At 35.7% G+C, this 13,780-nt stretch overlaps 1 protein-coding gene across 4 annotated transcripts in view; it reads right to left on the bottom strand.

Moving 5' to 3' along the window:
* Positions 1 to 13,780, bottom strand: part of STRN (striatin) — a 73,805-nt gene that overhangs the window by 41,493 nt on the left and 18,532 nt on the right. For all 4 annotated transcript variants that reach the window (XM_061991138.1, XM_061991137.1, XM_061991139.1 and 1 more), the window contains exons 3-5: positions 9,635 to 9,708; positions 6,465 to 6,543; positions 4,357 to 4,521 (exon numbers count right to left, since the gene is read on the bottom strand). In XM_061991138.1, the coding sequence (XP_061847122.1) occupies positions 4,357 to 4,521; positions 6,465 to 6,543; positions 9,635 to 9,708 (318 nt within the window). The remainder of the gene's footprint in view (positions 1 to 4,356; positions 4,522 to 6,464; positions 6,544 to 9,634; positions 9,709 to 13,780) is intronic.

A 13,780-nucleotide genomic window follows, 5' to 3' on the forward strand; every position in this document is an offset into this window, starting at 1 on the left:
TAGTCAACATAAGAATACAAGTTTGGCCACAGACATAGCAGCTAGTAACACATAAAGGCTGAGACTGCTTCATCTAATAATAGGAAACTGATTTTCCTTTAAAAGACTTTTAGACAACAGAGTTTTGCTCATCATTGTACCAAAATAAGAAAAAAATGAACAGCTGAGGAGAGTTCACTGAGGTACCTGCAACTCCCTAAGACACATAAAAGTAAGCTGAGAGGTATGAGGGACCAGATGGCAATTTTCTAAAATACCTGGAGGCTAGCAAAATTCATGTTACATATTGTCTGCTGCAAATAAATATTACTGCCTTAAGTATTTGCACTGCATTGCAAAATACTGTGTGATTCTACATACCAAAACAGCATCAGCTTCACAATATTCACCACAAACATTCTCATCAGCCTTTCCCATGTAAAGGCTCTACTTCCTGTCCATATCACAGTAGTGAGTGTCCAGGATCTGGCTGTTGAATGGCTACAACAAACAAGATGTAACTGCTATAACACACAAGATTTGGTATAACAGACAACCCATAAACATTTGTAAAAGATGTAGTGAGCTGAGGAGTAGTATCCTCCCTACCCACCACAAAGTATATACTTCACATATCCTGGGCTTAGGGGAAAAATGCCAGTGTGGGTGTCTGCTGTTGTCAGATGCAGATCAGAGGCACTGCTGAAGCAGGCTGACTAGCAGTCACAAGTATTATATGTAGACTAATGGGCTTACCCAAAAACTGTGCTAAAATCAAACCATTGAGAAGTACATATGCTTCTCCATTCTTTTACTGGAATTTCTCTCAGTACCAATTTGTTTTTTTCTCTACCACTTCCATTTTGCTAAGAAAGTATCGGCTGATCAATACTATAGTTAAAACAGAAAGGAAGTTTTGTTTCCAGTTTCCCTTACATTTTCTCTTCTCCCAAGGAGGGAATCCTATTGCAGTGTAAAAGTGTCAAATACCGTTGTTGGGGGGTTTTCCTACTTTTTAGGGGATTTATTACATGAATGTCCAGTTATACAGACAGCAGTTTAGCTAATCTGTTCTTCCTGCAATTTATATTGCTGTACAGGGAAAATTCTAGGAAACGTAAAGCTAATGTGCCTTCCATTTTCCTGTTCCTTAAATGCATCACTGTATCAATTTTCCTTCTGTTTTTCACTGTGCTGTTTCTCCCTGTATCCAAGATTATCTTCATGACATTCCCCTACACTCTTTCCAAACTTCTATTGATTTGTACTCATTGTTTCTCACCCACAAGCTTTCTCTTTATTCAATTCCCATACTCAACCTCTTGCATTCTTCCATGTAAATATTTTTCTAAAAATGAAACTTAAAATCTGCAGTCTCACCTGGGTCCATGATATTATGGAGTTCTTTCAAGATCAAACATATCATGTGCTCTATGAGCTGTGTTTTCACATTTTAACAGAGGTATTCATTGTTAAGACTGATTCATTTCCCTAAGTTACATTTTGTCCAGTACTCCGCTCTTCAAATGTAACTAAAGATCTCCAGGTTGACCACAAGCCTTCACATTTGCTAGCAAATATTTGACATAAATGTTTGTTAAATATTTTGAACTACAAAACTTGTCAAACTGCATTACCCTGAGCAGTTCACAGGCTTATGTGGTGACAGTAAAGCTTTCTCCTGCCAAGACTTTCACTGCATCTGTACACTTGCTGAGCGTCTTTCCTCTGCATTGTAGTTTGCAATTGTCATAATATCTAGTAGTCCTAGCAAACACACACTTGCACTAAGGTTGCTTGTTCTTCCAGTCTCTCACTGTAACTCCCTTCCTCTACCACTATCAAACTGTGAGCACTTGCTCATTGCACTCCTTCCAACCACATAAGCTTGCTGCAGCTCCAGTCTTCTTCTCACCTTACATGTATAATATCCATAACATGAAGCTGCTAAAAGATGCTACCAATCTTCATGGTCTCCCAGTAAGCAGCCTAGCACTAGTGAGGGTCCTTCAAAGAGTGCCCCTACCTCAACCGTGAGAAACAATTTAGCTGAGCCACCTAAATTTTTCCCCGTTCTGCAAACTGGGTAGAAGAGTGTTGAATCAAATGTTGAAACACTGAATAACAATTCTGACTGGGATCAGGAGTAAGATGCACGTGCCTAAAATCTGAAGTTGCCTACCCACTGCTAAGACTCTTAAAAAAGAAGCTGTTCCATACATGCTGAAATAATGCTGACAATAGGTGAGGCAAATAACAGGAAAGTATGAGCTAATTAAGAGCAACATCTCATCTAATTTCTCATTTCCCATCTGCCACCAAGCTGCAGTTGGAAATCTCAGAAGCAATGCAGTTGGGAAAGGGTGAGTGATGTCCCATGCAACAGAAACAGTGAAGTGTAACATTTTACAGTATCTAGTAGCACAATATTAAATAACTGCTAAACAACAAGGCAGCCTCTGCCAGGAGGAAAGCCACACAATGCTTCCTGCACAGAAAATTGAAAGAGATGTTCTGAAACCATACTGGAAACACTCAGAAGAATCATAGCATTGAAAGCTAGTCGTGTACTCAGATTGACTAAGGAATTTTAATATAATCCCAATTTTTTCATCTCAGTGAGGGAGATCTCCCTGGACAGTCACAATCTCAAAATCACTCACGAACACGGATGTGATTATGTTAAATGAGATCCATGGAATATTCTTCCACTGTAAAACCATGGAGTCACTTCCTGCACATCATGTATCAAAGTGCTCCCCTAAGCTTTCTAACACAGCCTGTCAGATTATGCAGCACAAATGAAACAAAACCATTTTCTCAAAGCATGCTGCCTGACCAGCCTTGCAGTTGACAAGTTTGCAGAGCCACAACAGAAGGGAACTCATTTTTCCTTATCAGTGAATATACTGTCATAGGGTAGATTATAAAGTGTTTCATCTACTATCAGATTATGCAGAAAGCAAGTAGATAGAAAATAAACACAAATTTATCCCAAACTGCTATATCAAAATCACTGTCCAACCATTTCATCCACTGTGTAACTGTCTTATAAATATGTCCATTTCACAATTGAAGTAAACACATTTTAAAAAATTTTAAAGTACAAGAAAAGGTGCTTTATTTATCCACTTTGCCTGAGAAGTGACTCCTTCACCAGAAATCGAACTAAAATTGTCACTGTAATCTATCAAGCATTCCTTGTTCTTCAGAAACAAAGCTGCTGCACATAAACCACAAGGCTTGTCAACTATATGGATGTACGATGTATTTTAGTAGCTTGCGGGTTCTTTAACACATTTAAATTTTCCACCTCACAGCATTTAATTTAATTACATAACAATGAACTTCTGCCCTTACATAACTTGTTGGCCTTAAGTTGCTCCATCTATCTCCTGGGCATAATGCAATTTTACAAATGCCTTTTAAAAGACAGAATGTGTCACATAACAGTATTAGAGCTTAGAAAAATAAAAGTCTCAATTTTTCTGAAATCACTATAGAAAAGGCAAAGAGAGGGAGAATTTTTTAGGGAAATTTGCTTACCAATGCAGCATGAACTACTGGGAAAAGCTACCTCATGTATTGCTCACACAAACAATTCTGCATCATTTTCTTTATTTTTCAAGTTTTACAACTACAGTACCTTAAACAAGAATAAATTGATCCTTGTCCTGAAGCCTCTACAGTTAAGTTTCATATTTAACTTACTTTTTAAAAACACAAGCAAAACAAAAAAAAAAAAACCTCTGCATAGAAAAGAGAAGAAAATTTTAAAAAGCCTCTTCTGTTTTCAACATTACTTAACGGCAAAACTAAGCACCACAAGCTTTTACTCTCCTTGACTGACTTCATAGCATTAGGAATTTTTCACAGTATTGAAAGACAGAAATTAATACCTTATGTTTCAGTTGTATTTACATATATATATCCATTAGTGGAAAATCAAAAACTTAGCAGAATTTGATTTTCAGATCCAGTAAAAAAAATCCTGTATCTCATATAGATTTCCACATCATAGTCAGCACAGACCAGAAGAGCAAAGCCTGTAATCTATACAGCAAAGTTTCCAGCAATATGAACAAACTATTAACTTGAAACAATGCTGACCTCTAACCACTTAGCACTCGTATCTCAAAGTTTTGGTTTGACTTTGAGCTGCCATCCAATTGAAAAAAAAACAAAACTTATAATACATTTAAGCTATGATTCTTAAAAGTTACTTCCATACTTATTGCTTAATGAAATGAAATTCATTAGAATTGCTCTAATCTCCAACTAAGGAAAAAATCCTGAAAGCCCCTCAATATACAAAAATTTGTTTTACACCATAAAGTGCATTTATGAAGAAAGATAACACTTCATCTTGATGCTTACCCAATCATTGTATTTTCTTTAACCTGGCCCTCTGTGCCATTTACCATTGGCTCTTGATTTCTGTTTTCCTTCTCTGAAGCATCACTTGAGAGGCCTAGTAAAGCTCGCACTCGTTTTGACTTCACATCCAATATTGTGTCGGTGTAGCCCACTTCTTGTAGATACCTGTCGAAACAGAATTCATGCTAATCTTCCATGCACACCTCACTAATTCAAAATAGTAAATGACAACTTCTCCCTAAACTCATCTTCATCTAGCTCAGCAAACTATGGTGCTGTGTTAATGAAACATGCTTATAAATCATCCTGTACCAGCTGCAGAGGGATCGCCTCTTGCAGTACCAGCCTCTAGAGTCACAGAGAAAAAAAATCAAAGAGCAGTCAGAGGTTATACAATACGTTATTCATTCATTTACTAAAATGGATGGAAAAGCATTTTCAATTAAAATATTTACAACTGCCTTATTAAAAAAAAATCATGGCCATTTTACTCTTCAACACATGGAAACTGCACACGAAGTCTTACAACAAGTATCAGACACATTCCTTATGTAACCATTAACAGAAGTCTAGAAAAATCGAAGAAATAAAACCAAATACAGTAGCTGCAGTTACTAATGAGTTGTTATAAATAACACTCTAGGTTTGATAATTTCTTTCCCCCTTTTCCTTATTCTGCAACAAATCTGCAAAATATTAATTTGTCATGCATATAAGGGCTGGGCAACAGGAATCTGGACTAGCTTGTATGAAAACCTCAAGATGCAAAGTTGGCTCTTTCATCAGTATGCCATTATCACCTCTGGGGAAAAAAGGATTCAAAACCAAAAGTTTCTTTAAAAAGTAAAGGAATAAAAGTTGGTCTCTGTCCTTCCCTCTAGAATATGGAGTTAACAGAATCATATTCTCAGGAGCACTGGACTGCTTAAATGGTTAATGGTCTAGAGGACTCTAAAGAGTGGAAATGCTATTTTACAGTAACAGTTGTTAGAAATCAAGGACATGCATTTCTCCTGCAAGAGCATTCTCCTCCAACTATCCTCCACACAACTACCTTAGGAGATAAATACTAGCTGTTGGCTATACAAAAACCATACAAGCCACCTATGGAACACAGAGGTCGTCAGTAACTTCAGCACTGCGTCACTTATTTCTGCACTGCGCTGAGGAATTACTTGAATTACTGATCCGAGTCAAGACCACTTTATTTACAATTATTCGACATATATGCAAAGATTGGAGCTCTTGCATCAGAAAAGCATGTACGAGTCATCCAAAGAAGAAATTTAACTTTTGTATAATTCCTTGGAAAAAGGTCCTTTAATATAGGCTCCTTACTGTTTCTCTCCTCTATTATTTAATCCTCCGCAACACACATAAAAAAAAATAATCAGAAAGTAAAAGTTTTTTTAACTAATTAGAAAACCTTAGAATCTAACTATCAGCATAGGGGATGAACCAAATGCATGACGACAGATAAACACATCCTGATGAGAAGTTTTTAAGAGACCTCTTCAATGAAAACCAAGGCCTGCAACACTAAGGCAAAAAAAATATGGCCAAATATCTTGGAAATTAATTAACTCATTACAACTACAATTCAGAAACTAATTTAGATTAACAGATCTTTGCTTCATTGCAATGATCTGAGAAGTAGAAAACTTCTGGTTTAAACTTCTTAATATTAGTCTTTCCTGCACTTTGAGCAGGTCAAAACAAAAGCTATCCCTCTACAACACCTTTTTTTTGTTTGTTTACATAGTTCTTAACAGAATTATGTGTATGTGCTGCTTTTTACTTGCAAAAAGAATTGCAAAATCTTGTGATTCACTGTTCTCCCAAGAAGACTGTTTTTACCCAGTAAAAGATAAGCAGAGGATATTAGGTGCCTGTGATTTGATACAGCTTCTCATCTGAAGTTCAGAAATATTAAACTTTTTCAAAAACCCAAGAGAAGCAAGGCAGAAGCTGTATGAACTTCATCATACATACTAACTTTTCTTGAAATAAAATCCAACAGAAAAAGTCTAAATACCATCATCATCACATTTCATTACCAGATTCTCTCTCTCGCATCTGTTATTCAAGGGCTTTTTTTCAACACTTACTGTCTTAGCAGCTGTCGTCCTTGTTTCCATATTAGTTGACTGTTCTGTTGTGGCTGAATCTCTGTCTCATTCCCTTCATCTGGAAAAGATTATTTTGTTACAAACATTTTTTTCCTTGCCCTGCTTTTTAAAAAGATGCCCATACACTTGGTGTCATTTGTCTTAAAATGATTATGAATGGTTTAATAGAAGACTCAAAGTCTCAATAATCTATGAAGAGAGAAACTGTAATTGTAGTACTATGCACACATAAAAATTGTCAGGTACTTGCTACTGAATGAGACCAAGTTACACTACCCATCAGTGCCTTCTCTTCTGTCTCACATCCAAAAGTCTCATTTTATTCCATTTTCTTTAAGGGCACATAATCTAATAGACAATCTGTAGTTCCATTTTTCTGTTAACCTTTCAACATAATTGCTGCTCATAATTTAACCTTCAACACCAACATCTTCAATTCCTAACAGTATCAAACACAACCGCATCACGATATCTATTTACAACTTACTGTCCAATTAATCTCCTAATGTTTGACCATTCTACATAAAACCAACAGATCTACTCACATCAACTCTAAATCCATCCATATTTGTATTCATTCCATGGAAGGAAAAAAGAATAAAACAGGGGCTGTTTGGGGGGATTTTTTTAACCTGAAAACCTGTTGAAAAATGTGCACTGCATTTTCCACAACCACAAATCTGCACCCAAACAGTATTAGTCCAGGAAAATCCATTAAAAAGAATTATGCATATGTTCTGGTGTGAAACCTATCTGAATTCTGGCAACCAACAGCTACACATTTATTCCTTATATAGCTTCACACTGCTAACCAAAGTTAAAGACCTTGTTTTATAAGCTATCAAAGCCTCTTCAAGACTAGAAACTCTTGTGGTCCAAACACTGAAGGCTGAACAATCTTCTTATGTAAACAAAAATTAAGATGGAGTAAAACCTGTGGTATAATCCTATGAATAACTCAATGTGTGATGTGTGAAAGGTATTATTCTTACAGGGAAGTCATTTACCTTCAAACAACTGAATCAATACCACACATACAAAAACCAGGCCACCTATCCAAAGAAGGTATCAAAGACTAATCAGTATTCACATGCAAGGAGAGCCAATTCATTCCAATTCACAAATCCATTTAACAGCAACCATACAAAATGAACAATTGCTCAATGACTTTCTAATGACAACTGAACATAGATGGACTCTAATGTAAAGCTACTAAAGCTCAGTGTATAAGAACTAAAACTGAGATAAATCTGCCTGAAGGTTCCTTTTGAAAGCAAAAACCCTTCTTCCAGAGGTACTATATAGGCATATCTACAGATGTATCTATAAAAATTCTTTTTTGCTTAATGTCCTCAAAACTGATGACTGCTAGTGGTAACAGTGGTTTACAAATGACAATGAAGGGACTTCCATTATAAGCAAATAATAGAAGAAGATATTGCAAGCAGTTGGAAAAAAACAACCAATCAACAAACCCACAAATGCATTTATTTATCAGGAGCTTGTACTCTCTTCTGAACTGTATTACTGACTCCCCAAGAGATCATAAAGAAAAAAAAAAACCAACAAGGATTAATTTGGAAGACCTACGGAAACATTTCCACATTTTTTCCTTACTGGACTGGAAAAACAGGCTTGGGAAGGGAGAAGACACTGATGTAAAAGTAAGCAGCTATGGAAGACAATTCCAAATGAGCACAATAACAAAGTTTCTGTTTTAAGTGTGTATCTTTGATCAGTCCAGATTTGATACAGAGTAAGTGTACATTTCTGACAGGTACCTACATAGAATGCAATGGGATGAATCAGGGTAACAGAATTTCAACAAAGGTAATTCCAATAATGTTCACTTTGAGGAAGTAATGCACTGGCTACGACTCTGCTGGACAGTCAGGTCTTGCACTATTTTCCTCAGCTGGAAACTGGAATATGCTACAGCTGCATCCCAAGAAATTACAAAAAAAAAAGGATGTCTAAGATATTTGAGAGATCACGACAAAGTTTTCTAGTGGTCTGGATACAGACTGGGGGCTTTGACTTAGTAACATCAAATTCAACTATTTCTTGAGTTAAGGAAATAATCTTGATAATAATGTGAAATCAGATTCGTAAAAAAATCATTATATGTTGGACAAGAAAAGTCTGGTGTAAAGGCTCATCAGTTGATGCGGGGTTGGATTTTTTTGTTTGCCTGGGTTCTTTTAACGACCTCCTGAACACAGTAAAATAAGAATTAACCACAAGAGTAAACCAGACCATCAACTTCTACAAACCACACGACAGAGCTTATGTTTGCAGACTTTCTGTATTCTTCTTTTATGTACATACAAGTGCGTTCTAGTTCCATTGCTGTAGCAGGAGTATCAGGGAACTGTGAGAGAAAAATGGCCACCTATTCACCTTTCGAAGGTTTGATCTATAACCAGATTTCTGTATCCTTTTTTTTCCCCCTGAGAAAAGGATAGGTAGATGGTGATGAAAGAACGAATTTAAAATTCTCAATTCCTCAAGTCCAGTGCTTAAAATTATTTGTTTAAACTAGGAGATGTAAGCTCTAAAAAAAATCCAAATCAGCTTTCCAGAGACCTAGGTGAAAAACTGCCCTCTCATAGTACAGCACTTAAGTAAGTTAGTTGTATGCATTTCCAATGATCATGGGAATTTTGTAAATAAATACCCCACTCTCAAACTCTCACTTATGTCTAATATGAGTTTTCATTATTTTTCTCCTGGAATGTCACTGATATAATTGAACAAAAAATAATGTACTGTACATTTCATGTCTTTTGCCATTAACTTTTTATTCAGAAGAACTATTCAAAGCTAAATGGATTAAAGCTATACGTCTATTATCTCCTTATTCCGAAAAATCCATACACATTACTAAGAAAGAGAAACATTATTTGCTTCTACAGCAGTTTACTGGTTTGGGGTTTTTTAAAAATTAATTTGATTTATTAATAGCCTCTTTCAGAGCATTAGCATATATTTTTAATTTTACAAGAGTAAAATACAGTCTTTATTAGTTATCTCTGTTCCCACTGTTTCCATTAAGTGTCATATTTTATCAACACCATTATTTCAGCATTTGCACAAACCACATTTAAGTTTTTATGCCAGTAATGAAATCATTCCTAATAAACTCTTACCAGAATCGTAGTTTGGTGGCTTCATATCTCCCTGATTCAATTCTGTGCCGTATTTTAATTTGTGATATTTAGCCCTGAAAGGGAAAAAAGCCACAAGTATTAGCACATTTAAAGGGTATCTCTAAACACATACATGTCATCTCTCCTACCTGAAAAGCCATTCCTTTCTTCTAGACTAGGAACAAAAACCAAATCATTTCAGCAGGATTTTGCTTAATTATTTTTTCTAAGGTTGACACGTATTTGCAAAGTGATTACTAACGAAACACAGAAATTGGTAGACTGATGATTTTACAAAAAATTCTTGCAACACAAAAGGTTCCTTTCATGTGGACAGGGACTACTCTTTGCTTCCCTCCTCAGTCACTCTCTTGGATTTTTTTAGCCATCACTGGCTAAAAAAATGTTTTAACCGAAAAACTGAAACGTTTTAACTATCCACATCAGTTCTGTGCCATCTACTTCATATTTAATATTGTCACCTAAATCAAGAAAACTTTAGCTGTAAGTGTTGGACAGAATAATACTAGATCATTCTCCAGCATTTATTCTGGAGGAATCTGACCAGTGCAGGCTGTCCAAGGAGGTGGTGGAGTCACCAGCCCTGGAGATACTTGAAAGTCATGTAGATGAGGTGCTGGGGGATACAGTTTAGTGATGGGCTTGGCAGGGTGAGTGGTTGGACTTGGTGATCTTAAAGGTCTTCTCCAATTGAAATGATTCTATGTATTCAAAATGCTGTGCTTTCTAATAGCAGAAAGACTTTGGTTAGAACTGTTCTAAATGAGATTTAGCACTGACAACAGCCTATAAAAACCAGTTTACATTTAAAGCTGCTAGACCTCCACTTGACCAACTCTGAAAATAAGAACTTCTCTTCCAAAAATATTTAGCTTACAAAAGGCCTATTGTAATAAACATGCTAAACAAAGCATGCTATACAATGACAATAAAGGTTGCTAGAAGAAAAAGGGAAATGCTTTATAATTTGAAGTTTCATCCTATGGAGCCAGTGTCTATAGAATTTAAAGCCCATAAATAATGTCACAGTAGTATAGCATTACAAATGCACATATAAGTTATAGGACTACTCTAGTGAGTCTTTAATCACACAGTAACTAAGAAACCTAGGCAAAGAGCCTCAGCCAGTTTCACAATGTTTCCCCCTGTCTCCCACTCAACTCCCAACTTTTGTCTCTGTGATGGTTTTCTGCCAAACATAAAAATTTATACAATTTTTGTTTTGTAGGCATTCATAACTGGGTAGAAAAGTAGAACTCATACTCCTACCCTGAAAAAAAGGCAGGGAAAAATACAGGCAATGCTGGGTATGTAGTCTGGCAGTAATGGGACAACCAATTAGCACACACCCATGTGCAGCTCCAATGGGAATGTATAGAGCTAGGTGTAAGGTGGGAAGACACAGGCTACCAACGACAAAAAAAATACCCAAACCTAAACCTCCACATCCACTAACATGAAAGTGGACTTCTATAGCTCCAATACTCACAAGGGAATTCTTCCCGTTAAAATACATTTAAAAAAAAAAAATATGGGTGTGATACTTCATAACTGTGTGACACAAGTTTCACTAAGCTTGAATCACTCTATCAAGAACTACTGTACATAACATTTTCAAGTTACCTGCACCTCCTGATTGCTTCTCAGGCATCTTCATTACATTACTGGGGTTTTTTTGCCTTTTCCTATTTCATCAAAAAAACCTTACTACTTCTAAGAAAATGTTGCTGAAGGAAGCAATGCTTGGTAGTTCTTAAGCTTCAAAACCGACAGGGCTAGTTTCCTGCTAATCCAGCTGCATTTATAATAAACATTTAATTCTCCATGAGAAGGGTAAGTGTAGAGTGAAGAAATGCCTTAGGTATAGCAACAAAGACAAATGAAGTGACTTCCTCCTCAAGAGCTACAGCATTAAGTTATAACTTAGATTGAGCAGCAACCAACAAGCAAAGGAAAAAGGGTGCACCTGAAACATATTAATAGCAAGAAGCAAAGGATTAACATTTTGATTGGTACAGAAAAGAATAATCAAGAACAGAACAAACTAAAGCTGAATGCTCCATCAAATACTTATTTTTCCTTTTCCAACTGTTTCAAACATCTCACTGGCAAAGAGATGACACACTGGTAAAACAAGGGCAGTTCATTATTGTTAAATACTGATGCTGTGTATACTCTTTTTCCACACAACCAATAACTAAAATTAACAACTAATCAAGAAATAAGAAATTTTCTACTCTGTCTGTAACTTACCTCACCAACTTTAAACACCACATTTTGTCATATTCTTGAAGTTTTGATGTGGTTAGCAATTCAAATGATCCTAACACTTTATCCATTTTGATTTGACTTACCAAAAGTGAGCAAATATTAATACTGTAATACGGATTAGTGATCTATACTGTGCTCTACTCAATTCCTGCAAATAATTTCAGAGGGCTGTTAGTATTATCACGAGGCGTTTTCTCTTAGCACTTCTACAAAGTCCCATTACCCCTATGCATTCACTAATTTTCTTATCAAAAGTTTTGTTAATAATTTTCACCCTAAGAACCAAAGCAAAATGTTTGCGAGGTTAACTCAAAAGATCATTCCGTGTATATTTTCTGTTCCTCTGATCTCTCATCTGTTCTCAAGATCCATTTTTCAAAAGTTCAGACTACATTTCTTTAATCTCTCATTATATTTATTCCAATCTGTTAAATTTGTATATGTTAATTTTTTTAATTTCTTTTCCTCTTAAATCTTTCCTCTTATTGAAGTTTTCCCTCCTCTTTAAAAGCATTACTAAATCAGTTCAGCAAAGTGGGATTATTCATTCTATGCATATTGTAAACTATTAGTAGCAAATTTCTTTAACTAGGTCATTCTTGTAATGCAACAGTTTTTAAAGCCTTTGTTATTCTTCTTTATTTCAAGTGGATAACCTATATTACATGGCTTTGTACATCACTGCTCCTTAAATTTATTTTAAGGCCAAGCTGGACTAAGATTTCATTTTTCAGAAGACTTAACTTTGTCTATCACAGGCAGAGACCAGCCGAAATACAGCAAGTGTCCTAAACTAGAACAGACAATTGAAGAGCTGACAATCCCAAAAAGCAACCTTTAATTTTAAAATTGCTGGTAAAGTTAAAAACAAAAGGCCTGCACAAAATAATAAAAAAATATAATAAAATCAATGCCAAAGAAAAAATCTGATTTAATTAAAATCAAATAGTATAAATTCAGGTATTTGAGCAATACACCAGTTAGATAGGAAACAGAAACACCATCAGCTATGGTCAACTTCTAAAGTTCAGAGGAATATTAAAAAAATAAAAAATCAATACAGATAGCTAACAGTTCATCAACGAAACTGCTTCTGCAGGGGGGTTGGACTAGATGATCTCTCAAGGTCCCTTCCAACCCTACCATTCTATGATTCTGTGATTCTTCACGCAGCAAGTACCAGATTTATTATAAGAAACCTTCTTATGGTACAGCTCAAAATATCACAGGTACGAAAGACAAGCTATGATCTTCTTTTTAAAACATACTAAGGAAAGGGCTGAACACAATCATTCAGACTGCAAGAGTAAAAAGGATACTCTTGACTATTCAGTGACACATACCGTAATCAAAGGCTATGAAACTTCTCACAAAAGAAACTTTCATTATTTTCTATACAAATTCTGAATATAGTTTATTCCATTAACGTGTTTATATTTAATCTGTTTCTACAATACTAAAACATATTCTGCCCACTTGTCATACTTAATTTCTCCACTTTTCCAGAAATCAACAGTTCACACCTTTACGTCGGCCCTCTGCAGTTCATAGATTCACAGAACAGAAGACATTGGAAGCGACCTCTAGGGATCATCTAGTCCAGTGCCACACCAAATCAGGTTCACCCACATCAGGTTACTCATATTGATCTCTAGCTCACACATCACAGCAGTGAAATACTATCATCACAAAAAAGAAAATCTGTATTTTTCCTGTAAGTATAAAGAAAAATCAGTTTCTCCAACCTTTGCATCATCTGGTTAAAATCAAGAAGAATGGTTTTGAGGTAGGTGAAGAAGGAGGGGAACAAATCACAAAGATGAGCCTTTATTATCTGAAAATTCATCAGCTTGG

Source organism: Colius striatus, chromosome 2 (genome assembly GCF_028858725.1).
Source record: "Colius striatus isolate bColStr4 chromosome 2, bColStr4.1.hap1, whole genome shotgun sequence".
In the NCBI taxonomy this organism is placed as follows: Eukaryota; Metazoa; Chordata; class Aves; order Coliiformes; family Coliidae; genus Colius; species Colius striatus.